Source organism: Gadus macrocephalus, chromosome 18 (genome assembly GCF_031168955.1).
Source record: "Gadus macrocephalus chromosome 18, ASM3116895v1".
Classification (NCBI taxonomy): Eukaryota; Metazoa; Chordata; class Actinopteri; order Gadiformes; family Gadidae; genus Gadus; species Gadus macrocephalus.
This window is the reverse complement of record NC_082399.1, coordinates 13,911,539-13,937,720: the sequence shown is the minus strand read 5'-3', so window position 1 is coordinate 13,937,720 and position 26,182 is coordinate 13,911,539. Positions and strand designations below refer to the sequence as shown.

The 26,182-nt window shown below is 46.0% G+C and overlaps 2 protein-coding genes across 9 annotated transcripts in view; one reads left to right on the top strand and one right to left on the bottom strand.

The window, feature by feature from the left end:
* The window catches only part of gfra1b (gdnf family receptor alpha 1b), a 40,056-nt gene extending 35,729 nt beyond the window's left edge, over positions 1-4,327 (top strand). For all 4 annotated transcript variants that reach the window (XM_060036425.1, XM_060036424.1, XM_060036423.1 and 1 more), the window contains 2 exons: positions 1,637-1,684; positions 2,548-4,327. In XM_060036425.1, coding sequence (XP_059892408.1) covers positions 1,637-1,684; positions 2,548-2,703 — 204 coding nt within the window. In that variant the 3' untranslated portion in view covers positions 2,704-4,327. The remainder of the gene's footprint in view (positions 1-1,636; positions 1,685-2,547) is intronic.
* A 4,524-nt stretch (positions 4,328-8,851) lies between these two features.
* The window catches only part of atrnl1b (attractin-like 1b), an 84,878-nt gene continuing 67,547 nt past the window's right edge, over positions 8,852-26,182 (bottom strand). For 4 of the 5 annotated variants that reach the window (XM_060036975.1, XM_060036978.1, XM_060036976.1 and 1 more), the window contains 3 exons: positions 22,103-22,210; positions 14,291-14,405; positions 8,852-10,797 (listed from right to left, as the gene is read on the bottom strand). In XM_060036975.1, coding sequence (XP_059892958.1) covers positions 10,673-10,797; positions 14,291-14,405; positions 22,103-22,210 — 348 coding nt within the window. In that variant the 3' untranslated portion in view covers positions 8,852-10,672. Of the gene's footprint in view, positions 10,798-14,290; positions 14,406-22,102; positions 22,224-26,182 lie in introns of all 5 variants that reach the window. The other variant, XM_060036977.1, reaches the window with a different exon arrangement.

Here is a 26,182-nt window from a genome sequence, read left to right as displayed (position 1 = left end):
TAGCATTTCCACATTCAAGTATCTAAAAATGACACAATATGTTAAATATTTTGTTAAGTTGTGTACTGATATTATCACAAATGTTTCCAATAAGGTGTGTGTAAGAAATCTCTCTAGTCGTGTTCAAGGTAACAGTCCATTACATTTGAAGAGGTCGCATGCCAATGCCCTTGTATCCACTTAACATGACAAAACGTACGGCAATAAACCTTCACGTCATTAACTAGTCCGTGACGAGGATTTCGCAGACATGTTTTATTTGCTTTGGCATATGCGTCTGCCCCCCCCCCCCCCCCCCCCCGTACTACATACTGGGGCATTTTGGTCAGTGCCCGTTGATAACGCCCCTTGGAAATCAGAAAAAGAAATGAGAAGTTCCAGACTAACAAGCTCTGCAACGTGGTCTGGCTATTTCAGGCGAAAATAATCCCAAATTCCAGATTTCAGAGGGTTGCTCTTCTTAATTTTCATTTATTTTTACTTTTATCCTAGTTATAAAATGAAACACATATTTTCCTTTATTTCTAAATAGATAGGATACATTAAAACAACCCATACCGTCTACACAACGTTTCTGGGCTATACCAATACCTTTCCAGGCGCTTGAAGATACTCCCCAGAGATAAAAAGAATAGCACTTTATTATTATAAATAAATTAGATGATATCAGAGGGTTTTCTAAGTGAGGTGATTTATCATGTTATTTTTTTTAAAGTGATAATATGATTTATCACAGTGTGAAGGTTCCCTTCGTGGAGAAGACCTCCCACAGAGCTATTCATCATTTGTTCCTCCTCCCAACCTCACCAATATGAGGTGTGTTTACTACATTACCCAGCTCCCATTTCATCATACACCCCTTCTATCTCGCTATCTGGGTGCCGTGTGTGAGTGTGTGCGTGTGCGTGTGCGTGTGCGTGTGTGTGTGTGTGTGTGTGTGTGTCTGTGTGTGTGTGTGTGTGTGTGTGTGTGTGTGTCTGTGTGTGTGTGTGTGTGTGTGTGTGTGTGTGTGTGTGTGTGTGTGTGTGTGTGTGTGTGTGTGTGTGTGTGTGCTTGTGTTTGTGTGAGTGTCCATGTGCGTTTTGTGTACAGAAAAAGGATCTAATTTATGAAGCTGTCATGAACACTTAATCTCTCTCTCTCCCCCTCTCACCCAAACAAACACACAAACATAAAAGGCAAACAGAAAGCCATACAAAGCAGGTCCGCATGGGAGCATGAGTTACCACCTCGAGATATCCCTTTCATTCTCACACTCCCTTCATCAGTGTTTCCCAACCTGTGGGTCTCAACTATGTAACAACGTAAGACACTGGGAACCACTGATCTATAAACACATAATGGACGTCACTTGACAGGTTCCCATAGCCAAAGCAACTGACAGTGAATTCAGATACAGGTCATTAAACAGCAGGTAGAGGTTATGGCCTGTGAACATTAGTGTTCAAACCCAAGTACACTAATGCCCTAAGGACACCATCCTGCCCCCTATATCGAGCGAACCTTCACGCTCTGCCTCTAGCCCAGAGCACAGACACTGTTAGGATTCAACAGATCAGAACAGCGGTCAGTTCCTGAACACACACTCACATTCAAACAGCCAGTCTAAACTAAACTCTGTCTGTCTCTCTTTCAGGCTCAAAAACTGGAGTCAAACGCGACAGCGGACACCGCTCTGTGTGTGGTAAGACTATTCATTCATTTGATTTAGCTTTCTTTTGACCACCCTCAACTTGGTCGCTATTGTTCCTCCATTATCGCAAAACACAAAACCCAAACGTGGAGGACAGCCAACAACTCGGCCTGAAACGCTGGTCATTCCCATCCCTCGTCCTAATTGGCTCAAATGGATGCCACCATAGAGTGTGAGCCGAAACAAGGACCAACAATAGCAATCACTTCTGTTTGTCTAGGGGTGGTTTGGTTTTTCTGCTGATTGATTGCAACTTCAATTGGTATTATGGAATCATGACGACAAGCACGCAGTGAGGAGGATGAGGAACGCACTGCCCTGCTCTCAACCATTGTGTGGTTTAAATGTCTCAAATTCAAATTTTATTTTATTCCTTACAGTTTCTCGTCCTGTATACCAAGAGACAAAAACATGAATATTTCAATGCACACCTTTCAAAAGCCCTGTTGCCATGACATCCGTCACAGACTGAACAGTGGATAAAAATGTATAAATTCCGAAAACTCTCACTGAATCTTTCAACCTCTGTATTCGTCATATTTTAAAGGGGACATATTATACCACCAGGTGTGAGTGTGATTAGCCTGGCAAGCCGTTTCGAAAATCTGCTCCATATGACATCACTAGTGGGCGTGTCCACCTAGATCTGTGCCGGATAGATGAGCAATGTAGACTTCAGTCCACTGGGTAGACTGGTAGACTGATCTATCCAGCACAGATCTAGGTGGACACACCCACTAGTGATGTCATATGGAGCAGATTTTCGAAACGGCTTGTCAGGCTAATCACACTCACACCTGGTGGTATAATATGTCACCTTTAAGAGATTTGCTCTTCTGTCCTTTTGTGTGCAGAATTCAAAGCAAGACGAGCTGGCAGATTCCCGCTCTGTTCCCAGAAGTTCTTCTTCTGGTCTCCCCCTCCCACGCTTCCCTGTGTTGCTACCTCCAGTGGTCCTCACCTTCATGCCCTTCCTGTACCCTCCACCAGGGCTCCGACCCGGGCCCTAGGAGGACAGTCTGGCCCCTGGCCGGATGGACAGAACCAACACCTTTCAATTTTCTGTTCGGACACTATACAATGGTTTTTTTTGCGTCGGTTCGTTTGGAAGATGGAAGTGGCAGTCGGTTGTGGACGAGATCGTAATCTACCTTCAAGGAATTTCCTTATTTTCTTATTTTTGTTTCTTGTTTTGCTGCGGTTTTTGGTCTTCTATATGTTGTTGTGGCGTGGGGACAACACATTAATCTTCAGCAGAATTTTATGAAGACTGAGAAAGAAAAAAAAAACTTTAACAACTACAGTGGAAAAGTACGACTTATCTTGCCCACCTTTTTGTGTGTGTAGGCCTGTCGGGCCCAAATAAATATACAAACCAAAAAACTGAAACTAAATTAAAAAATACTGCTCATCTCTTGGTTTTGAGATGACCTAGTGAAGATGTACATGAGTGAAGAAACGCAGTTATCTGGTGTGGAAACAGTACATAGAAGACAAGAATGCTCTTCAAATTGATAAAAATGGATTCTGACAGCATCGTTCATTGTTCATTGTGCACACTGAAATGCTGTTTAAAAAAATCTGCAAATGAAACCCGAAGCTGTTAACTTCTCGGACACTGCTGTTGTATTGTCAATTTAACCCTGTCACTTCAGACTTTGTATCATTAAAGTCCATTATATCCAAGGACGGCATCTGAAGCAGAAAGTAAAGTATGACACAAAGTGGAGAGAGAACATTCAGTATACGTTATTTTCTTAAGAGTCTTATCAAAACAAGGATTACACGCAGTGGAGAACAGACAATTGTTTCCTACAAAAACCTTGGTAAAAGGTCTTCTTTTGGGAACATCTCAGCAGACAGTTGAAGGGTGCCATTTTTTCTCCTACAAAATTGAAAGTCAGAAAAAGGTTGTTTTTTGTTTGTTTCAGTCGCTGCATTGATGGAGTGTTGTGGTGGTTTGATCACTTGCTTCTCGCATTACCTCTCGTAACATTTTGTACATACGATACTCTTAGAGCGCGCTGTTCTCCCCCTGGCAAGTGTTGCATAGCGTTGATTGTGTTTTTGCGACTGTTCAAGTATCTGGTGTCGGAAGACTTGTCAACTTGATTCAGTATAACGATATGGTTTGTACAACAGTGTGTGTGTGTGTGTGTGTGTGTGTGTGTGTGTGTGTGTGCGCGTGCGGGTGTGTTTGTGTGTTTGTGTTTCCTTCCTTCTGCCAATTAAGTAGCAAGTGAAACGGAACATTATCAAAATATCCTGACATCTCTGAAAGACAAATCAGGGTTAACATTTTAGTGAAGAATTTGAGCTAATAATACATTCTAAATTGTGTGTGTGTGTGTGTGTGTGTGTGTGTGTGTGTGTGTGTGTGTGTGTGTGTGTGTGTGTGTGTGTGTGTGTGTGTGTGTGTGTGTGTGTGTGTGTGTGTGTGTGTGTGTGAGTAGTTGACACCATACTATCTGTATTATAGAAACTCAGAGGAATGTAGAAAAGTAGAAGGATAAAATATAACATTGTCTGAATACCTGGGGTCTTGGCCTCTGAAAGTGTAAACAATGTGTCCAATAAATTTGCCATCTGTGACCACTTCCTGTCAACATATGAATTGAAATGACTGTAATGATACCGTTTTAATGTCGGAAAATATGACAATTGCTAAATAAGTTCCATCTGCACGTTGACAGCCCCTTATGCTGGTAGATGCAGCTGTTCCCAAATACCCTTCAGCTCCACAATTGGTCAGAAAACCGTTACTTGTCGTTTTGACAGCCTCTTCTAAGCTTAGCTTAGCTACACTTTTGACTCACTCCTGGTATTTACATGCTATATATATTCAGCCATTTCTTCTTCGCAAATGTACCATCCTATACAAATCCAAGAGACCCTGTCGTTAAAATTCTTCAACAAAAAAAAACAAGATAAGTAGCTGAAGGACACAACTTATAGTATATACTCATTGTACTTTGGCCAGGTTCCATCCCTTCAATGCCGTGTAAGCTTATCTTTTCCTTTAGTGAGTGCTGTAGCAGCTGCCATTGACAGTCAGATCACATAAGTCCCCAGCAGAGTAGCAGCATCCAGCGACAAGGACACACACTGCCTGCAGAGGACAGGCTGCTCATTGGACAGGACAGAGGGGGCGGGACTCCGCTGAAGATGACCTGTCTATTTTGGCACAGTGATGGAATACTTGACCTAGAGGGAGAGCTAAAGATTTAGTAGAGGTGTCATCAATTGGAAGGGACAAAATGCCCACTTTAAATTATGCATTTAGCAGGGCCACTGTCTTCTGTGTGACAGAATGGGCTTCGAGAAAATTTTTACAGCTTAGGGAAAGAAGTTGGTGGAGTTCACTTTTTGGCGAAAATATAATGATAATGAAAATATAATGATAATTTGAACCAAATATACCCTTTTTAACCATTATCCAATATCTCAATCAACCTTAAGATTCCAATAAAAGTTATTATCAACAGAAGAGCATTAATTATTTAATTTTGAACCTTACAGTTGAAAGTTTCACCGAACAAAGGTTAATTAAACACATCATTAACATTTGGAGGCATTAAAAAGCTTTGCACAAAAATATCTTTATTAAATAATATTGTTTTCAATTGTTTTTGGACACATGACCAATGCATTTGTGTATATTGTATATCTGTTTTTAAACGTGCACCACATCCCATGTAGTATTCCAATACCCTCCGGGCAAAACGATTTTTAGAGTAAACCCATCGCAAATATTTGAGCTCCAGGCACATGGGAGACATCAGTGGCTTTGCACTTTAGAAGAAGATTGAAGAAAATGACACAATCATCTGTGAGGTGTTAAAAGGTTTACTGTAAAGTAAACCTTTTAACCCCCCCCCCCCGGGCTAGGATTAAAGCGACTGTAGATAACAGAGTTCAAACGCTGTAGTGTCGCCCTTTCAACCAATCCCGTCTAATTACCGCCTTAACTTTGACTCCCCCAGCGGAGACATCACCTCCACGACACAAACAATCTCTTTGGGATTTCTCCTCTTTCATTAAGCTGGGAACGCGGGGCAGACCGTCAGAGGGATGTTATTGGTTGGCGGTTTAACGCATTGTACGCGCTAAATGTCACAAAGCGATTGGCTCGATGCCCCCGCCAAAACACACCTTTCGGCGGCGAGATGGTGAGATAAGACTAATCCCGGCGCCTCATTGGCTGAGAGCGGCTGCGGTGGGCGGGGCTCTACGCTCGGGACAGGATGAAAGACTTTGGGGTGCCCCGGTGGTTCGCCGGGTAGAGCGCGTACTATTAAGGCCCACTCCTTACCGCAGGCAGGTTCGATTCCTGTGGTCCTTTGCTGTATGTCTTCCCCTCTCTCTCCCATACAATCCTGACTTACTCTACAATAAAAGGATAAAACCTTCAAAAATAAATCCAAGACTTTGGAGGTACTTTGCCGCGGAACCCCTGGATAGCGATTCGACGCCATAGCACAGGTAAATAACAATGGGTGTCTGAGGTGACTGAACGGGGCAGAGTGACAGCCCCGTATTGGAGTTCAGGATTGGCTAATTGATGATTGGTGTTTATGTTGCACTCCATCCTGATTGGCCCATAATAATAGTTTCAAAGGGGTGATATCATGCCACCAGGTGTGAGTGTGATAAGCCGCTGTTGCTTATCTATCCATCAGACATCTAGGCGGACACTTATGATGTCACTAAGGCACAGGGAAAGGCAGGTTTTCAAACGGCTTATAATGCCTAATCACACTTGCACCTGGTGGCATGATATCAACCTTTTAAAGCCCATTGGTCCAATGGCTTCAAGGCTGTTGGTAGTCCATAGCGGCCTGGGAACCAGACAAATCTGCAAGCTCATCACACCCGTATATCTAACATGATATGTTTGATATGATGATGAGAGGGGCTCATTTCTGAAAAACTTAGAAAATTAGCCAGACAATGTTTGGCTAATTGCAGGGCCTTACCTTACCCTACCATGCACTACTAACAATGCGTAAAGTATGTTTACTAGCAATCTGCACAAAATCTATAGCTTACAAGCAATCACACAGACATCATATGCACATCAGGTGACCCCAAGGTTGGGAAACGCTGTCTAAACCAAAATAGTGTGTGTCACACACCAGGAGAGACAAGGTCGGAGCCTAAGGGCCAGTCTGGTGGCCACTACAGTTCAGTTCCCAGAAGTCCCATTAGACACTTCAGCCCCGATCCAATGGTGGCAGGAAACGATGAGTCAGACAGGCCGTGGTCGTGGTCGCCAGCCCTGGCCCTAACCTCCTCCGTCAAAATGTCATTGAAAAGAGTCCAACTTTGGAACTCTAAAGTATGATGAACGTGATGTGCATGGCAAAGTGATAATCTTTAAAGGGCAATATTTCTCAGGCTTAAAGAACTTTTAAAATAATGGCTTTCTGCTTAAAAAAGTGGCACACTACAAAAAAAACAAATCGATGTAGGCCTACAAAATAGCGAATCCTCCAACGACACCGAATAACCAGCCTCGGTACAGTGTGTTCAACCTGCGCCACATCAATTCTTAGCCCTATAACCCCGTCCGTCATTGCCATTTCCGCCCAATCAATCCAGCTTTGCTTGAGCCATTAAGTTTGCTCCGACCATTAGCAGCTGGCCGTGTTCACGCCTTCGTGGAACCCGAGTCTTTACAAGTTGCTGCATCCAGACATGTCTGATCCGATCTCTATCAGAGCGGTCCCGCTGGACGTGACCCAGCTGGCTGATCGTCTCCCGCGGGCCGTCGTAATAAATCCAAATCAGTGTCGCGACGGCGCAGACCTGCGGGAGAACGCTGTAGAATGGAGAGTCGAGGTTGCAAGCACGTGACCGCGCGCGCCCATACACGGTCAAGCAGAGAGTGGAGAACAGAGTTACGGCTGTCATGTGTGAAAATTGGTGCGTGTTCACGTGCGCGTTCGACACCATTCATCGGAACGATCGACGAGTAGTGTGGACGTCGACGTCGGGTAGACGGAGAGATGAGACGGGTACAGGGAGATGGGGACAGATTTAGGTAGATAGAGACAGACGAGGAGAGCAAACGATGCAGAGTAAGACACAGACAGCAGGAACAGGAAGATAGAGACAGACATACAGGGAGATGGAGATACACAGGGACATAGAGAGATACATGGAGGGAGGGAGGCAGGGAAATACAAACAGACATTCAAATACAGATAGATTAGATAGACAGACACACAGAGATAGAGGAAGATGCAGGGAGGCAGATACAGTGAGATGGAAACAGGAAGACGACAACAGGCAGATACAAGGAGAGAGACATAAATAAAGGTGAACAATTGTTAAATTCAATCCGAAAAAATATTTAAAAAGACCCCACTGCATCTCTCAAATGTTGACGTGATGATTCACTCCACCTCCAGCACCGTCAGTCAGGGTGGGGGCGGGGGGTGCTGTATGGTGCTGAACATCATACGTTCTTCCACAGCAATTCATCTTCCCCAGGTCTCTTCTCACTTACACTTCCCGACGATGTCACGTCTGATGTACGGCAGACTTCACCTGTCTGAGCCATCAGGTCGCCTCACTTCTCTCCTGCCAGGACGCGACTCAAGAATAAAATCATCCAGTCGTCAACCATTCTGTTGGATTGACACTTTTACTGACATTTTTGTGCAGAAGGCGCTTTTAAACTAAGTGACTTGCAAGAGAGAAAGATTACTGGTTTAGTGTATCTGGTGTACTAATACAATAAACAGCATGTTCTCCATCGCTTCCTTTTAGCCAAGGAACACTCCAGAGTGAACACAAGTCGAGAGTTGAATTGTCGGTCAAAAGAGTCGCCATCTCATGATAATTGCAAACCTGGAATGAGGTAATTGTCAGAGCTTGAGATCTGTGGAGTGTCTTCATATAAGGAGAGCTACAGAAGGCCCATGTTGAGATTCCAATTAACTAGAATAAAAGCTATGATATGAATAGAAATGAGCCAGATTAGGCTTTTACTTTCAATTTAATCCGAATCTACGGTTAATCTATCCTAAAACAAAACTGCTGCATTACGTCACAAGTTGTTAAAAAATTACGACAAAGGCTTTTAAATAAACAAGGACAGAATACGACGGTAGCAAGTGAGTGTGACATTTCAAAATGACTTGGGCGTAGATCTTAGAAGTAGTGTTTTTTTATTTTCTGGCATGATGTCCATCTTTGTAATACATTAAAGATTTCTGATCTGCGGTTTGTTTCTCTCGTCTCTTTCCATCTTAAAAGTGAAGGACCATGATTCCTGTGTAATGGCACCGTAAAGCAATACCTTTAAAAAAACATTGAAAACAAACTTTAAAAAGAACACATTAGCCGGCATACGGCAACGAGATGCGCTATAGTTACCACTCTGCTACGATAAAACCACACGAACAATGCCCACGCAAGTCCTTGGAAGAAATGTAAAAAAAAAAAAACGGTAACAAGGAACATCAATTTTTTTTTATAAGTCAACAATAATATTAAGTTAAATATGCCATTACACGTGAATCAATAGAATATGAAAACAATAGCGGACCGAGGGCTCTCTCTCCACTAGACTAGTGACAGACCAAGTCGTCACACAGCTATCGGACGAGGGCTAAAGTAAAACGCTTCTCTTCGTCCTTCAGTGATAAAAAAAAAACATCCATCTGACATAAGAGTAAAAAAAATTAAAAGAATCAAGACACACGTTTGTTCGTTCAAGACACCGTTACACGTCCAGGAGGGCGGAACAACCAGACGTGACACAATGTCAACATCATGCCAAAGTAAACGCTGCAAAACACACACCCTCCGCAGGAGTTAAAAACAGTTTCACAGGCAACACAGGCGTTTCAAAGGCATGTTAACCCCCCCCCCACCCCTAAATATGCCTCTTGAAAAACAATAATAAAAAATAACAATATACACAGTTATGTTGTCCGATAGTGTGAGTGTCCAGGAAACATCTTTTTCCGTCCCATGCGCTTAAATGTCCAACGTTCGCACAAGTCCTCCATTTTAAACCGTTTCTTTTGCTGCAAAGAGACACTCGACAATTCGTAGTGGAGAAGACATCCCGAAAGAAAAAACATAAAACAAGGTCTCTGTTATGTACATAAATTCTTTTTAAAACAGCTGTATCATCCAGTTTGGGTTGTGGGCGACCAAACAAAAAATTGACATATCCGAGGTGAAGAAAAAACAATTGTGGTTCTGCTTCTTAAAGCCCCAAGGATCTAGACATTGCCTCTGAGCGATTTCCTCTCTCGCCGCGACGCTTTCATGGTATAGTTTATTTATTTAAAATGTATTGCACTAAAAATGCAGACTTGAGCTGGAACAGAGAGTGGGAGGGTAGCGTCACAAGGTTCTCACACACACACACACACACACACACACACACACACACACACACACACACACACACACACACACACACACACACACACACACACACACACACACACACACACACACACACGTGGAAGGAATAAGCAAAGTTTGGTTAACCAACCAACAGACGGACGGACAGACTTGAACGAGGGTCAAGGGTCACTGATCACATGACCAAAAACGTGTCACGTGCAATCACTTTCACATACAAAAGCTTGACCAGAGGTGTTTGGTGCTACAGCGAAGGATCCTTGAAGTCACATGACATCTCTTTCTGGCCAGCGGCTCGGAGCGTCTCCATGACGAAGACACAATGGATGACCTTTAGGGGTCCAGGTGCTTGCCCTCCGGTTATGGGGCGAGGTGAGAGGTGAGAGGTGTGTGTGTGTGTGTGTGTGTTCGAGGGAGATGGAGAGCAGATCTAGGACACGTTTTGCTTAAACGGTGGGAAAGCTGAGATGCTAAGGGGAGTGCAGGCGAATGGAGTCTCGTATGCCCCTCCCTTCTCCCCGGTGTCTCTATAGGGCGCTCAGCGTGGAGCCGTCACCCCCCCCACCCCCCCCGTGGAGGGCTGGGGGGGGCTCAGACGCAGGTGCCCTGGTGGGCCGGCGGGTGGGCCTTGCGGCTCTTCAAGCCCAGGGTCTTGTCCTTGAAGTCCGACGTCTTGACCTGAGAGATGTCTATCAGCGCGCTGGCCACCGTCACCCCTGGGAGGAGACAAGAGACGCAGAGACTTTATCCAGGTTCTGTATGGACATCAGTCACAGAGCAGCAGTCAAACAGGAACCCCCAAAGAAACGTGCATTTATTTATTTATTTCTGATTGATTGGATTAATTTATCCGACACCTCTCACAAAGCCGTGACAAAAAACGGATTCAAACAAAAATTGAACCGAAAAACCGAAACCGAAAAGGGGAAGTTTATTTCTGTTGAAGTTTATTTCTGTCGATAGCTACAAATTGCTAGCGGTCCGGAGCTAGTATTGCTAGCTGTTTGTATCCATGTACAACTAGCTGTCTGTCGATCGTAGCAGTAGCTGTCTATAGCATGGTGACAAAAAGACAGCCCATCATATTGGTCACAGCCAATTATTCGCTACAGCCAAATGTGTATTTGTGTGTGTGTGCGTTTGAATGAGTGTCTTTGTGTATTGTCTTTAAGCATCAGTGGTTTCCTGTTTGTTCCTGTGTGTGTGTGCGTGTGCGTGTGCGTGTGTGTGTTTCAAACAAAAATTGAACCGAAAAACCGAAACCGAAAAGGGGAAGTTTATTTCTGTTGATTATTATTTATTCTTCCGACACCAGACGCAGAGCGGCAGTCAGAGCGATTCGACAACGAACCAACCGACCGTTCCCAGATTCCGCCCAGAGGCTGAGGATTTAAATCCAGCGGCTGCATAAACGATTTCAAACGGAAAGGGCTAACCATAAAACGACACGCATAACTTGTGGCGACGGCGTTGTGTGTGTGCTCGTGTCTAGCCCGGGGTTTGTTTAGTTTGGTCGATTCTGCGGCAGCAGCTGTCAGCGGGGGGAACAGCAGCAGCCTCTGTGGTTCCGCCGCCTCTCCTAGGGTCGTAAACGCATCGGAACGTCCTCCAGAGCGCGAGCTAGCGTCAGCAGGGCTACACCGTCAGCAGGCTGGATCGGACCCTCCCCTTGCAGCCCCATGCTGGCGAGGGGGGCCTGTAGCTACAAATTGCTAGCGGTCCGGAGCTAGTAGTGCTAGCTGTTTGTATCCATGTAGAACTAGCCGTCAGTCGGTAGTAGCAGTTGCTGTCTATAGCATGGTGACAAAAAGACGGCCCATCATATTGGTCACAGCCAATTATTGGCTACAGGCAAATGTGTATTTGTGTGTGTGTGCGTTTGAATGAGTGTCTTTGTGTATTGTCTTTAAGCATCAGTGGTTTCCTGTTTGTTCCTGTTTGTTCCTGTGTGTGTGTGTGTGTGTGTGTGTGTGTGTGTGTGTGTGTGTGTGTGTGTGTGTGTGTGTGTGTGTGTGTGAATGCGTTCTGCTCTGGTAACTCTGGCCCTGCTCCCAGTGAAGGGCCTCTCAGACAAACGGTCTGAACCAGAGCGTGTCATTGGCTGCTACAGCCAGGTGGGCGGAGCTTGCGCACCAGGGAATTAACCCCTAAATAAAGTGTTCCCTGCAGCCTCGACGTCAGAGTTGTCTGACGAACGGAGATAACGCAACGCATCATCAGAGAGACCACAAGACACATACACACACACACACACACACACACCCCCCCCGCTCCCACCCATGGGTGGTGACAGCTGGTATCTAGCTACATGAGGACCTGATTGAAACCCACTGATTCATGGTGCGACGGTGGCGTGCCAGATTACCTCCGGTCGCGGTCCGGTTCGGAAGGCCAGCGGAGCGGAAACTCTGTGTGTGTCTGGCTGCCGTTTAGTGGGCGCGCAGGCATCTCTGTGCGAGTACGTGGGTATCTGTGTGTGCGTGGGCGCGCATACAGTTACGCGTTTGTGTGTCTCTTATCTGCTCATGTCTCCTTTCATTCCATTGCATCAAATGCGTTTTTTGTTCTTTTTTTTTTAACAAGAGTTTGAGTCACTTGATGCGAGCTCATCCCGGTGGACGTGAGTTCCCGTTGCCCCCAGACCACATTGACAGATGCTTCGGTGCCGACACCAGTCAGACAGAACACTACCAAGGTTCATATGGAGAGCCATTACGGGAGCAAATCTGCCAGCATTACCTCCGCACTCCAAAGCGCTAAACCGCTTCCTTCACAACGTGTTAAAGAGCCACACCATTAGGTGGGACTCGAAGAGCTCTTTAGCTTTATACGCCTGAGAAGACCGCACGGGCAGCCTAGTGCTCAGTCTCTGTCGTCCTCTTCAGTTGATTTTATGACTAATTTATGTCAGACTCGCGTCTCGTGTTGAGCGGAAAGGTCGTTTGATAACCACCGGCGCAGAGTGTGCTTTTAGCACCTCGGAGGGCGTAAAGTGTTGTCGGGCAGGAAGGGAACAAACAGCAGTCATCACAATCTGCTGCTACGTCGCTCGCTAGCATTAATGAGACTTTAGCTTAGAGGCTAATGGTGGGAAAGTGGATGACGCCTCGCCATACGCACACACACACATTTACACTCACAACAATAAGATAAAGAAGGTTGTGAAGTCCACCTTTCTTTTGTATTTGTGTTTGAGTTAAAGCTGTTTGGAGGTCTTGCAACTCTAGAGAATCACGCTGCAAACAACGTCAGCCTTGATCTTCGTGATTTTAAAATGTTCATTTGCACAACTTAGGTCGGAAATATGATTTTTTTTAATGGAAATTGTATTTAAATTAAAATATAATTCCTTTGTTTGATCGATTCAATTTAGTAAATCTATGTTTAAATATGGATGACCCCAAGCATGCCAAAGAAATGTGAGATAAATGAGTCTCTAATCGGGCTTAGTATCTCTGCATGTGTCGGGTCAGTCTGTATAGCCCTTATTCACAGTGAGCCTCAAAGGGCTTGTGTTTCATGATACCCCATTGTCCTAGCACCCACAAGGGCAAATAAAAGTCTTGAATGCCGCGTTTCCACTGCAGGGTGCGGAACGGATCGGATCGCAAAGGTGCGGTAGGGAGGGGGCGGTATAGCCCAGCTCAGTTCCGAGGTCGCGTTTCCACTGCCGACAGTACCCTTTGTGGTAGGCCGGATGTCGATCGCCGCGGCAGCTACGTAAACATCGTAAAAAACGTCTTCCTCCCCAAAAATGCAGACGAACGTCTCCACCTCCTTGTTCGCCCAAGCAAGCGTTTTACGCGACAAGTTAATTGTAAAGAATAATACCTCGAGGCTACTGTTTGTTTGTTTTTATCCCCGTGTCACCCGGAAGTGACGATTCTGTCGACCAATCAACGGAGGGGGGGTGTAGCTAGAATTTCACGGGACCCTTTCAGCCGTCTCGTCTCGTTTGCGGTACCCCAACGGAGGAGTCCCGAGAACGGGGCCGGAACGGGTACGGCAAAGTCCGGGCCAGGGTGGGCCACGCCGACCCTGCAGTGGAAACGCGCCATAAGAGGAACCCTTGGGAAGGAACGCAGAGTGAGGGATCCCTCCAACCAGTGGCAGTTGGAGTGCAAAGGGTGTGTGTGTGTGTGTGTGTGTGTGTGTGTGTGTGTGTGTGTGTGTGCGTGTGTGCGTGTGTGCGTGTGTGTGTGTCCTCACCAGACTGTCCGGGGGGTGGGAGGCCGAGGGGCCCTGCGGGGAGCTTCACCAGGACGGTGAGGACGGCCGCCTTCCCCCCAAGGCACGGCTCCACGGCGATGGGCTTGGGAGGGCCCTGGGAACCAACAGAGGGGGACACATTAACACATACCAACGTAAACCAATACACACACACACACAAATCTGATAAATGTTACTTTGAGTAACTGGGTAACAAAGTCAAATCCGATAACTGTTATTTGTTTGGCAGCATCGTCAGACACAGAAAAGAGTTCTAGTTCTAGTAATCAAGGTAGTTTTACACGCTTGGCGAAGGAGGACAATTCTTTATTAAAGTCGTTTGTTCGTGTTCTGTGATATTGGTATTTGCATGTGTTGATGTTTGAATATGTGTGTTTGTATGCATGAGTGCATGCATGCATTTGTGTGTGGATGGTGTATGGGGGGGTGGGGGGGGGGCATATCTGTATAGAAAGCACATTTATAACTCAGCAGACAGGTAAACACAGACGAGCCTGCTCAGTCTGACCCTGTGAGTCGCCCAGGAGCCATAAACCATGATGGCGCGCCAAATGGAGAATGCTCACACCTTGAAATGGAAATATCCATAATTCATTGTCAGCAGCGGCATCCCACTTTAAACTCCCCTCGTCATGCCAGAATTATATCACCCCGCTAAAGGACAAAGTCGCTAATGAAACGCACGTACAGCAAATACTTCTGAGCTGTTCTTTGCCAGATTACATCATGGAGGTGGACTTTATCATTTTTTTTATTTAGAATACAATGACAGGACTAGAACTTGAAATGAAAGAATCATTTTAAAACGTAGGCAACATAATAAAACTGACAATAAATTGAGGAATAAAAAAAGTTTTCAACAAATAGTCAAAAGTTGAGAAACAGAAAAAAATAATAATAATTGTTTCAACTTTGACAGTTCTCATTAGAAAAATTAGAAATAAAGTCCAAATGGAATTCCCGGATTTGAACCAAGAACCGTCCACCAACAAGCAAACCTATTCTAAACAGTTTCTCAAGACTTTTTTCCAAAATGGCGACAGCCCGACCCCAGCGTTCTCCGCGCCTGGGGTACGGATCAACTCCCAAGACGAGCTGCAATTAACGTGTCGCACGCCTCCCTAATTACAGCCACAGAAACCCTCAGTCAACCTTGCTTCATACGTTTGAAAAAAATAAATAAAATCGTACTGAAAAACCATGGACCCAAAAACAAAGGAACTCTGAACCGACTCTAAGCGCTGGTAACGATCCAGACACCTTTAAAGAGGTACAGCACCCTTCACCAAAACATTATTCACTTTGCCACAGGCTAGACGGTTGGCAATTTCTATTAAATAACTTAAATTAGCTCAAAATGTTGGCCACTGGAATGAATTCCCTGCACATCTGATAATGTACAATCGGAAGAGTGTAAAATACGCAATATATGGCCACCATTACCATGAGGTGAGAATTCAAGCTGTAACTGAACGTAGTGGCTAGGGGTGTTCTGCTAACACCCAGAAGTGTATTGACTCGGATCCCCATGTCCGTCGCATACTTATATTGAGCCCTGAACCCTTCCAACTTGTCCTTCTGGATAAAAGTGCCTCTCAGATGACTTCGGGCAAAAACTGTGTGCGTCTTAAAGTGGTCCCGGTAACAGCAGGTGAAGGAGGCAGCAGCCAGGTATTCCGTCACCAAACTCCACGTGGCGTCTCCTCCAGAGTACCGATAAATATGCAAGTGCCCGACTCACAGAGCACTCTGGGAGGAGGGGGGCCGCACGCCAGCCCCTCTCCGCCGCCAGCCGCTCCCTTAATCAGCGCTGAGTGGCTTCTCATTTGCTAACCGACGCTCTCTCTCGCCGGCCCGCGGAGGCTACTCTATCGCCCGCTGAACCTACACTCTTGCTCGCCCGCTGAGATGACTCTCTCGCCCGCCCGCAGAGGGACCTCTCTCGCCGGCGGCGGAGGCTACCCCCTTGCCGGCGGCGGCCCTGGTAATGCCGGGTGCCTTGCTCTAGGTGTCCCCGTTGAAGCAGGTTGAAAACGCCGGATAAGACGCACGGCTATGCAGTCGTCTTGCTAAAAGATGGGGGCGAGGTTGCTTCTTTTGTCAACATAAACTTGACAGCGCAAGGAGGGATTAGCAATATGAGCCAAATGAGGCCGAAAGCATGGCCTCATGTTTGGATGAGTGCTTTTCAAATACCAACCGAAGAAATAAAGAGGGTGAGAGGGAAGGGGGAGGACAAACGGTCACTGGTGACAATAACGGTAAACAGTCCCGGCTTTCATTTCCATCGCAGAACGGAGGAGGATCAACGGAGGACGGAGGCAGGCGGACGAGGAGCAGGCAGGGGAACACAGCAGAAGAGGAGGAGGAGGAGGAAGAAGAAGAGGGAGACTGGAGGGTGACGAGGCGTGGCCGAGCGTAGCAGAAACAAAAACAAAAGATCACCAGTCTAGCTGGTCGGCTCGTTCTAGGCAAAGAGCGCATTTATCTTCAGACCCCACCGGGGAGGGTCTAACCTTTCATGGTTCTACGCCCATTTAAATGGCTGTTTTTGTGTTTATTTACACAAAGGGTTGGATTCGCATAAGTAGATTGACTTTGGGCAGTTCATCCTCCGTCATATTGTTGATGTTTCTAGAGGTTGGAGGTTTGACTCTTTTGCATGTCAACACTTTTTTATCTACGAGATGGCTGGAAACTGAAGCCACTGTTCAATTGTGACGTAACTTTAGATCCACGCCGGGAGTCGGCGTGTATCGTAACACCAGCCATTAAAGCACCACAGTCGTACGAGAGCAGTGGCTGGCACTAGAGGCAGGCGTGAGGTGTGAGGTGGGGTAGGGTTTGGGGGGAGGGGGGTGAGTGTACGTGAGTGCCGCCGCCGTTGTTTAGCCCAATTAATTTCCATGACCTGTTTGCCGTCTGTTTCCAGGCATCTGTGAAAGGTACACACTCTCCCCATCTCCAGGTGCCCCCGCGTTTCAAACCACCGCTGTCACGCAAAGGACAATTTGACGGCACGCCATTCCAGGCCCACCCGAGTGGTCCCGCTAATTGAGCTGGATGTAGGCCGTGTTCGTACGCGCGCACGGCGGACGCTCTGCCGCGGAGGGGGGGGGGGGGGGGGGGGGGGGGGGGGGGCTGTAACCCCTGCACGCATCACTGAGTGAAGCATCATTAGATCCAGCCCGGGCCCCCCGAGAGGTAGCCCACCGCCGGCCCCCCAATCAGCAACACGCTGCTACGTCATCTCCATTGGAGCCTGGCAGCGCGGTGACAGCGAAATGGTGCCTTTTTGACGTTAATTATACTTAAATCTCCAAGCCTGTCGCTGGCATAGCTATTTATGGTTATAAGTGTGTGGTTCACAAAGGTACGGGTAATAGGATTTTCTAAGAAAAGGGCTTTGAATTGATTCAAAGCCCTTTCTGCAGAGGACTGCGCCGCCCATCCCCTGGTACGTCCACTTTACTCTCGTGGCGTTATCGCTGGCACTGATTTTTATGATACCGCTGATCATTTCGATTATACACCCCCCCCTTGAACTCGTACACGAGGACGAGTTCTCCACGTTTCACTTCACTGCTCATGTACTCACGTACGTGTTCGTATGATTGTGCACCAATTTGCCCTACTTGCCTCCAAGGCGTTCAGAGGCAGGTCATGAAGGGAGCATGTAGGGTAACTAGTACAGCCTGTGTGTCCTTAGGAGGCCTACACACATTGGAGATCCAACCCGATGACTGCCCCACCCCCCAAAACATGTCTGGAATGCTGGGATTAGGTCCTTCAACTGTCTACTTTACAATAAACCAGAGGACACAAGACACTCTGCATCCAACGCAGCCTGCTCTCATTCATCTATTAACAACACCCACACACACACACACACACACACACACACACACACACACACACACACACACACACACACACACACACACACACACACACACACACACACACACACACACACACACACCCCCCTCCTGACAGGTATCATCCATCACGCTGGCCGTTCGTTAGCCGCTCCATATGTTGGACGCCCCGACACAGTCAGGAGAGACATCTGTGTCAGGCAGAGCTGCGTTCTGATTGGCTGAAAAGCAGCGGCCATATCTGGGGAGGGACGGGTGTGGTGGTGTCCGAGGGGGCCGGGGGCTGAGCCTCCAAATCAGGGAAATGGGCACCGATCTGCGTGCTCAGGCCAAAGTGGACGTGGACGGAGCCAGCGGAGGCAGGGGGGGACCGGTTCGGGGTTAATGACGGCGGGAGGAGGGGCAGCTTTAAGCCTTCTTGAAACTTTCTTCATTCATATTATAGTCCTTGGATACTAATCCCTTGACGGCACAAAGCGTCTCATCAAAGTATCTGAACGCACGACGAACGCCGACGGGACGCCCACTTTAATTCAGTTAACTCCAAGACACAAACAAAGGGGCTAGCCAAACCTGAGTCGGCTTGCCTTACTCTCAAGACGTCGGGCATTGACTGAAGCACGGTGGTGTCAGCGCCAATGCCAACACGGCTGCCATTACCGCGCCAGTGGAGCGGAGGAATCCACGCCGCGAGCGAGCTCGGCAGCGGCGTCCTCATTGCCATTAACCGACATTCTAAACAACCAAACGACGCCAGATGCTGCCTCAATTAACCGCCATAAAAGAGAACCAGGCCTTGGCTTCGTATGGTCACCTTGAGTTAGAGCCAGGGCAATGATGGCGCTGTACTGGGTCCAACATACACATATACAGCTAGAGCGCAGACGGCTAGGGAACTGCCTTCTGCCTTTCCTCAATAAAAAGAGCCCCGCGCATGAGCATACTAATAAAGAGCAATAACCACAGACCCAGAGCCCTCCATGTAATGGGTTCTGGTACATGCTACCATGCTACTGAAATCACACAGCGGTGTGATTTCAGAAGAAGAGGGGAAAAAGTCAGTTATAGCAGGTTGTCTTCGGTTTAATTGCTCGGTTGTTTATTCAGTTCATTTATTTTAATTTCACGTACTTGAAAGAGATAATTATTTGAGGAAACCGTTAGTGGAAGATGTGGGTTGTAGACAACCAAAGAAAACCCTGGTTTACTGAAATTCGACCAACTCTACCACCCAATCGTTTGGTCAAAATAAATAATAAAATTTAAATATCTACGTCATCTAGATAGATTAGATTCATTTAATCGGGCTGCGTCATGATAGTATATAGACAACACACGTCGGAGTAGTCGATTTTAGGATTAGTTCAGTGTTTATAATAAGGGGTTGAGATGGATGGCGCATCAGTTCTTGCCAAGATGCCAATTCTGATATGTTCACATTCAAGTCTATCAAGTGTTAAACATGAAAGATATCCCAACATTTTTAGATGATTAGATGATCTAGATTATCTTCTGGATCACTTTTTTCGCCTCAATTTTATAAAATGCTGCCACACCGACGACTTCATTGTTTTGACCTCCTGTTTCAAAAGTCTATTTAGCCATACGATTATTAAAACAAACGACAGAGCCTTAAATTGTATTTTTACTCGTCTGCATTTGTCCCAGCCACCCGCGAAAATAAGAGAAGAACTTAGAAGCTCTTTTCTTTCTTAATGAAAGGATCCCCAGTGGTTGATGAGAATTTGGACGAACAACCAATGGTTCAACCAACCAGACAGCCCTATGGAAGATGTCAATCCAATCGTACGACCCAAGAGCTTGGGAGGGACTTATTCCCAGAGACTTTGGCTCCCTGTGGTTGTGTTTCTTGTGTACGAACGGCAAACAGCAGTGACGGCAACAAGCTTTGAGCTGCGTTGAGGTCAAGTGTTCCGTTTGTTGCTTCGGCATCAGTGGAAGGATGTGAAGTTTCCATACATCAGTTCTCCGAGTACCCTCACATACTTCATTTCCCGCCAAAAGCGTTAACCTTTGCGACGTGGCAGGGGCTCCATTATTCCCCAGCTAATCACTTGTTTCCGGTCTAATATTTATGTCAAAGTGCCGTCACTTCACGCCTCACGCAAGCTTTTGTGTCTCCTGGCAAGACGGGAGGCGGCCGCTTGATGAGAGAGACAACTAAGTGCTTTCAGGTGCGACTTTGCCACTTTACATTTCACCCCTTCAGCCTCTCCGTGCCATCCTCCGCCATCCCATAATGCCTCTGGAGTGGTGCTCAGCGCTTTGCTAACAGCGAAACGGCGAGCCCGTTGTGCTGCAGTTGCTTCGGTTCCCGCCGGTCGGAGGTTGGGGGCGCTGCCTCGGGTGCGGAGCGACGAGGGGGAGCTCTGCTAAGTGCTCCAGAGCAACGCTTTGTTTCTGCCGAGCTGTGATTCAGAGACTTTAGGTCTGTGTTCACGTACAGAGCGGCACGCCAGAGAAGTCTGTTGGAGTCAAACTGCTTTTACGCTTACTAAAACTAAATGTTTGGCGATAGGCATTTCCGTATTGGGCTTTGCTTGCGAGGTCAGAAATGAATAAATCTGGACCCAAATCAAAGCCATTTTTGATGCTCATTGGGAATATAAGGTTGGGGGACGCATAATAACTCCACAAACCGGAGACTTGTGCCTTTGTTTGTGAGAACTCGATGCTCATTGAGAATATAAGGTTGGGGGACGCATAATAACTCCACAAACCGGAGACTTGTGCCTTTGTTTGTGAGAACTCGATGCGGTTCCCTAGCTGGGCGCGTGGAAGGTGCTCTATGGATGAGAGTTGGCTACACTGGGCTGTGCAGCTCTGCTGTAGAGGATGCAAATGAAGCTGGCCCCCGTCCATTATGCCCATGTCATGCCACTGAATTAACTGAATCAATCAAGCACCACCACCAGTGTCAACACAAGACAGTGAATTGTGAATCTGGGATATTTCGTATCACAGATTCATTGTATTTTATATACATTATCTGATGCTATAATTGCTGTATTTTTCTGGAATTATGCCCTACATCAACAAATGTCCTCCCAATGTGTTCCCAACCTTACACTAATCGATTTGTGCACGTTAAATGACTTTGTGAACGTAGGGTTTTAAACAGGGGTTTACAAATGGTGAATGCGATACACAGACCGGCTCAGGGAATGAGCGACAGTAGGATGAGGAACGCGTTTACCGGCTGATGATCCTAATTCATTCAGGGCATTAACGTGATTAGGGTTTTTGAAAGTTACCATAACACCGTGGCAGATTGCTTATGTCCATTATTCTAATTACCTGGCGGTCATGCCCTGATATCCTCTCCCTGTGTCGGTCAAAGCCCTCGGTCTTACAACCGTAGGTGTACATTCACAGGCATAACATAAGATGTGTGTACATCACTGAAAAATGCCTTGGATAAACCCAAAATAAAGAATATCTATGATTACGGTTAACCCCTTAATCCTAACTATACGTCTGATCAAAGGTAGGACTACTTTACAATGATTCTTTATAGCCTCCTTAATAGTACATCAAAATAGCTGCGAGCTTTTAGTATCATCTTCCTGAGTATCACCGCCTCACCTGCCATGACTTTTAAACAGCTGGCCCCGCATTGTAAATTGTTACGGTTAACTATTAAGTCCTCCATCAGACGCTGTCATCCAGAGCGACATCCAGCGAATTCAGTATCAGATCCCCTAGCTGTCATTAAGGAACAGGTAGGGGATAGGGCATCTCGCTTAAGGATGCCTTCAGATAGGATGTGGAAATCGGGGCTTGATCCCATCACCTTTCGACTAGGAGTGAAACACCCTCAACACTGGACAAAATAATCAAACAACCATAAATTAATTATGTGTACGTATTCTGTGTCAAGTGTTTTACTCACGTCAATCAGGGGCTGCACCAGCTCAGTATGCTCCGCCCCCATCCCCAGAGCCACGGCAACCGAGGCGAAGGGTCGGCTGGCCATCTGCTGACGTTCCCTCATCAGTTGCTGGGAGGCAGACAGGAAACAGAAAGTGAGAAAGGAGGATGAGACCGTGTGATGGAGCATCATGTCAGTTACTTGGTATGGTTTTTATAACACACACACACACACACACACACACACACACACACACACACACACACACACACACACACACACACACACATCTAATGAATGAATAGGTAACGTCGGCTTGAAAATAAACATTGACAGTATACACAACACATGAATAGACGTATACATTTAGATATCTTTTTATGTATTGAGAAGCAATTTCTGAATATCCCTGAGCCATTGGGTACGGTGATGTCGTGAACACAGGACTGCTCCAGCCCCAGAAGAGGGGTCTTGGAATCAACCCCCCCTGATTACGATGGTGAACCCAGCACTGGGCTAGCCTCGGTGGTGTCTTAGGCTCCCCATATTTTAACCCCTTCTCATTAAACACAGACTGAATTTGGGGATGTATTTATCCATTGCTGAGAGGAGAGAACTAGATAATGGCTGCAGCGAGGTAGCTTCTACGAAGGGGTGAACACGGGTTCAGTGAACTTCAGAAATCGAAAGTTGGCTCGTAAAAAAAGAAAAGACCAAAAAGAAGGAGAAAGATGAAGAAACGGCTCCCTCCATTATGCGTATGACAAGCAATTACTCAGTCATTGATTCACTGTCATCAGTATTCCAGAGGTGGCTGGTATTAAACACCCGTCGTGATCCCAGTCAGAACAGCGTCTTCACAACACCGCCCCGCATTGGAACCCAGGCCCCCCCCCCGGGGGGCTTACAGAACAACAACTGTACACACACACACACAGACACACACAGCAGTCCCCACACATACACACACTTAACAGTCTACACACACACACACACACACACACACACACACACACACACACACACATAACAGTCTCTACACACAAACAAACACACACACACACGATACTAGAAGGAAAGGAGCTATGAAAGGGCAGCGGGAAGAAGAGAAAGGACCCAAGTCCGTTCTCTCATCTCATCTCATCTATACCCCCAGGTCTATTTTGGCACGAGGCAAAAAAAATAAAATACAAATCAACAGGAGATATCAATATGGGAACAGTGCACAGCGATCTATAGCCTCCCATAGCTCGAGGACATGGGGGAGAGCTGGCCCACATTACACAAACACACACACACAGACAGACAAACCCATCGATTCATGTGACTTCTCTCTCGTGTGTGAGAGTTTACCGCTCAGGGCTTTGGGTTTTTGTCTTGTAATTCATATCTTTTCTCCATTCGTTAAATTGAGCACCTTTTGGTATGCAAGCTAATGATGCGATATTAGCTCTATTCATTTAGGGCTTTTATCCAGAGACATTTCAATACGAATGACCCTGAGAACAACATGTCGATAGAGGCCACATTCAGTCTGAAGACCGCTGTCGAGACGTGGAGGTTTACCAAGACCAGGGGAGAACGAATCTATGTCAAAACCTCCAGGCAAAAAATAAATAAAATAAAAACCCACTCCTGTTAGCTGGGATTGAGCAGAAAATGGCTCCTCTTGTTCCAGCGGCCTGATCGATACTGTAAAAACAACGAGGGCCGCACTTTCATCAGCCACGCTGCGGTCGGTCGATGGCTAAACATGCTGCCATTTTGCAGCCAAGGACACGCCTGATTGCTATTGGATTTGTGATGAGCCAGAGTCAGCGACATTAAGATCTCATTGTGCTCCGGATTAGCCCGGACAAGGAAGACATTTGAGCGGTGGCTGCAACACCTCACCAACTACTAGTGTTGGGTGATTGAGTGAGTGAATGGATTCCGAGGCAGTTATGCGAGGGTGAGTGCGTAAATAAACAACTTTATATCAAAGAACAGATAAGGGCATTTAGCCGTACGCCTCAACCACACTGCTTCACTGCTGCTAGATGTAAGGGAGTGTGTGAGGGGGTGAGTGTGTCTGTGAGAAAGTGAGTGAATATAGTGCCAGGGAAAAGTGGTAAGGGCAAGTGTATGAATAAGTTAATTTACAGAAAGAGCAGAAAGATCTCTGGCCAGGGAACAAACCTCGGTAGCGCGGGCTCCAGAGGGTAAATGATAAAAACTGCTGCTTTGACAAGATTTATAGTTTAGTTCTCCAAGCAAGACTTGAATAAAACGAACAAATTTCACATTAAGCTTATTTTCCTTTGCCTGTATTGTTTTCTCAAACACCCCCCCCCCCCTCTCCACAATGACACACCAAGGGTACAATGATTCAAGTGCAATATAAGGTTCAAATACTGTTAAACCAATTCCTCTCGCTCGCTCTGGCCGGTGGAGGCAGCCATAAAAACAGGCAGTAAAGGCTGCTTAAGGAGGTTATTGCATTCACAATGAAAAGCTCACGTACTGAACCCACACAAGAGATCTGCACAAAAGGAGAAATCCCATAATTGCTGCGACTATAATAGTGCAAAACAGAGCATAGAAAGAGAATAATGGGAGCATGTATTGTGTTTGTTTAATAAAAACGTGTGATGGAGATATTCTGTGACAATCTTTCTGTGTTGTTGGTTCGTCCACATTTTGATATCCTGCGCGACACCTACCTTGGGGTTTAGTATTTGTATCATTATAAACATATTATTCTACATTATTTTTGTACAATTATCTCTGTTGTCTTCACCAAGACTTCCCTCTACATAAGCTCTACAAGCAAATATATTGCCCCTCAATCAGTAATTATTAATGTAACTTTCTAGATAATTACTTTTTCGAAAAATAACTTTCAGAATTATAGTTTCATTTCATTTCTTTTTATATTACAAAGCGGACTCATTTCTTGAGAAACGTTGGCAAATTACTACCGTGAAATTACAGCACTTTATTTAAAAAGCCACCCATCCCACAAACCCACTCCAGTCAAACCTGATCATGAAGGCAGAGTTAAAAGACATTTGTTCCTATAAGTTCCATTTAAATGTGAAACAAACACATGTCAAGCTTAGTTTCTCCATCTGAGTAAAAAATAACTTTATTTCACTGATTCCCTGATAACTAATGTTATTTCGTTTATAAAATGTCTCATAATCTATTTTTCATGTGCTTTGTGCCTTTGTGGCCAGGACAGCAAAGAAAGACAGGAATGTGGGTTGAAGGAGCGAGGGAAGTGAATGTAGTGAAGGATCGCAGGTGGGAATCTAACCTGGGTTCTCTAAAAGGCGTATTGCCTTCTTGATTGTTGCACCGCCATACGTTGTTGGTGCATCAGCGTCATCATACTCCACCATGCAACATACCACCATCAAGCATCCATTGACCTCAGTACAACAGGCTTTTAATTGGCCGTCATTCAGCCTGACCTGGCGATCGCAGATACAGACCAATCGGGCGGCAGAAGCAGAATCTAGATACACACAAACCTGCAAGAGGCAATGAGGGATATGTATTTATAACGCGTCTTCACACACTCGATGCACCCATCGTTATGACCGTCTAATGGAGCCTTTCACAAAGGTGTCGCTCGTTGCACTAATTACAGGGCTGGTCCTTTTATGTAGCGGGACGAGGGTTGTGGACTAAACTAGTGAGGCCAAGACTACTTCCCGGCCCAGGTACACTAAAGGAGCAGACCCATAGCATAATTAGAGGCACTTGTGTTGTCCTACAATGACACCTCTGTGAAAAGGGCATTTTATTTTTTATTCATTTTTACAAAATTAATACATACATTTTTATATATTTTGTTTCAAAATATATATTGTATGTTATATTTTCATTTTACACTGCTTGCGACACAGAGGGATAGACAGTGACAGCAAGGGGAGGGAAAGGGGGAGAGAGAGAGACAGAGACAGTCACAGATTGGGATGAGAGAAAGCGAGGGAGGGAGCGAGAAAGAGCGAGTATTTGTGTTCCAGCTAAATACCCCCCCAGAGTGTGGACCACCACAGCACTGTGAAGTTGTAATCCATTATATTTAAACTGTGAGAGAGTCTCCATGAAAGG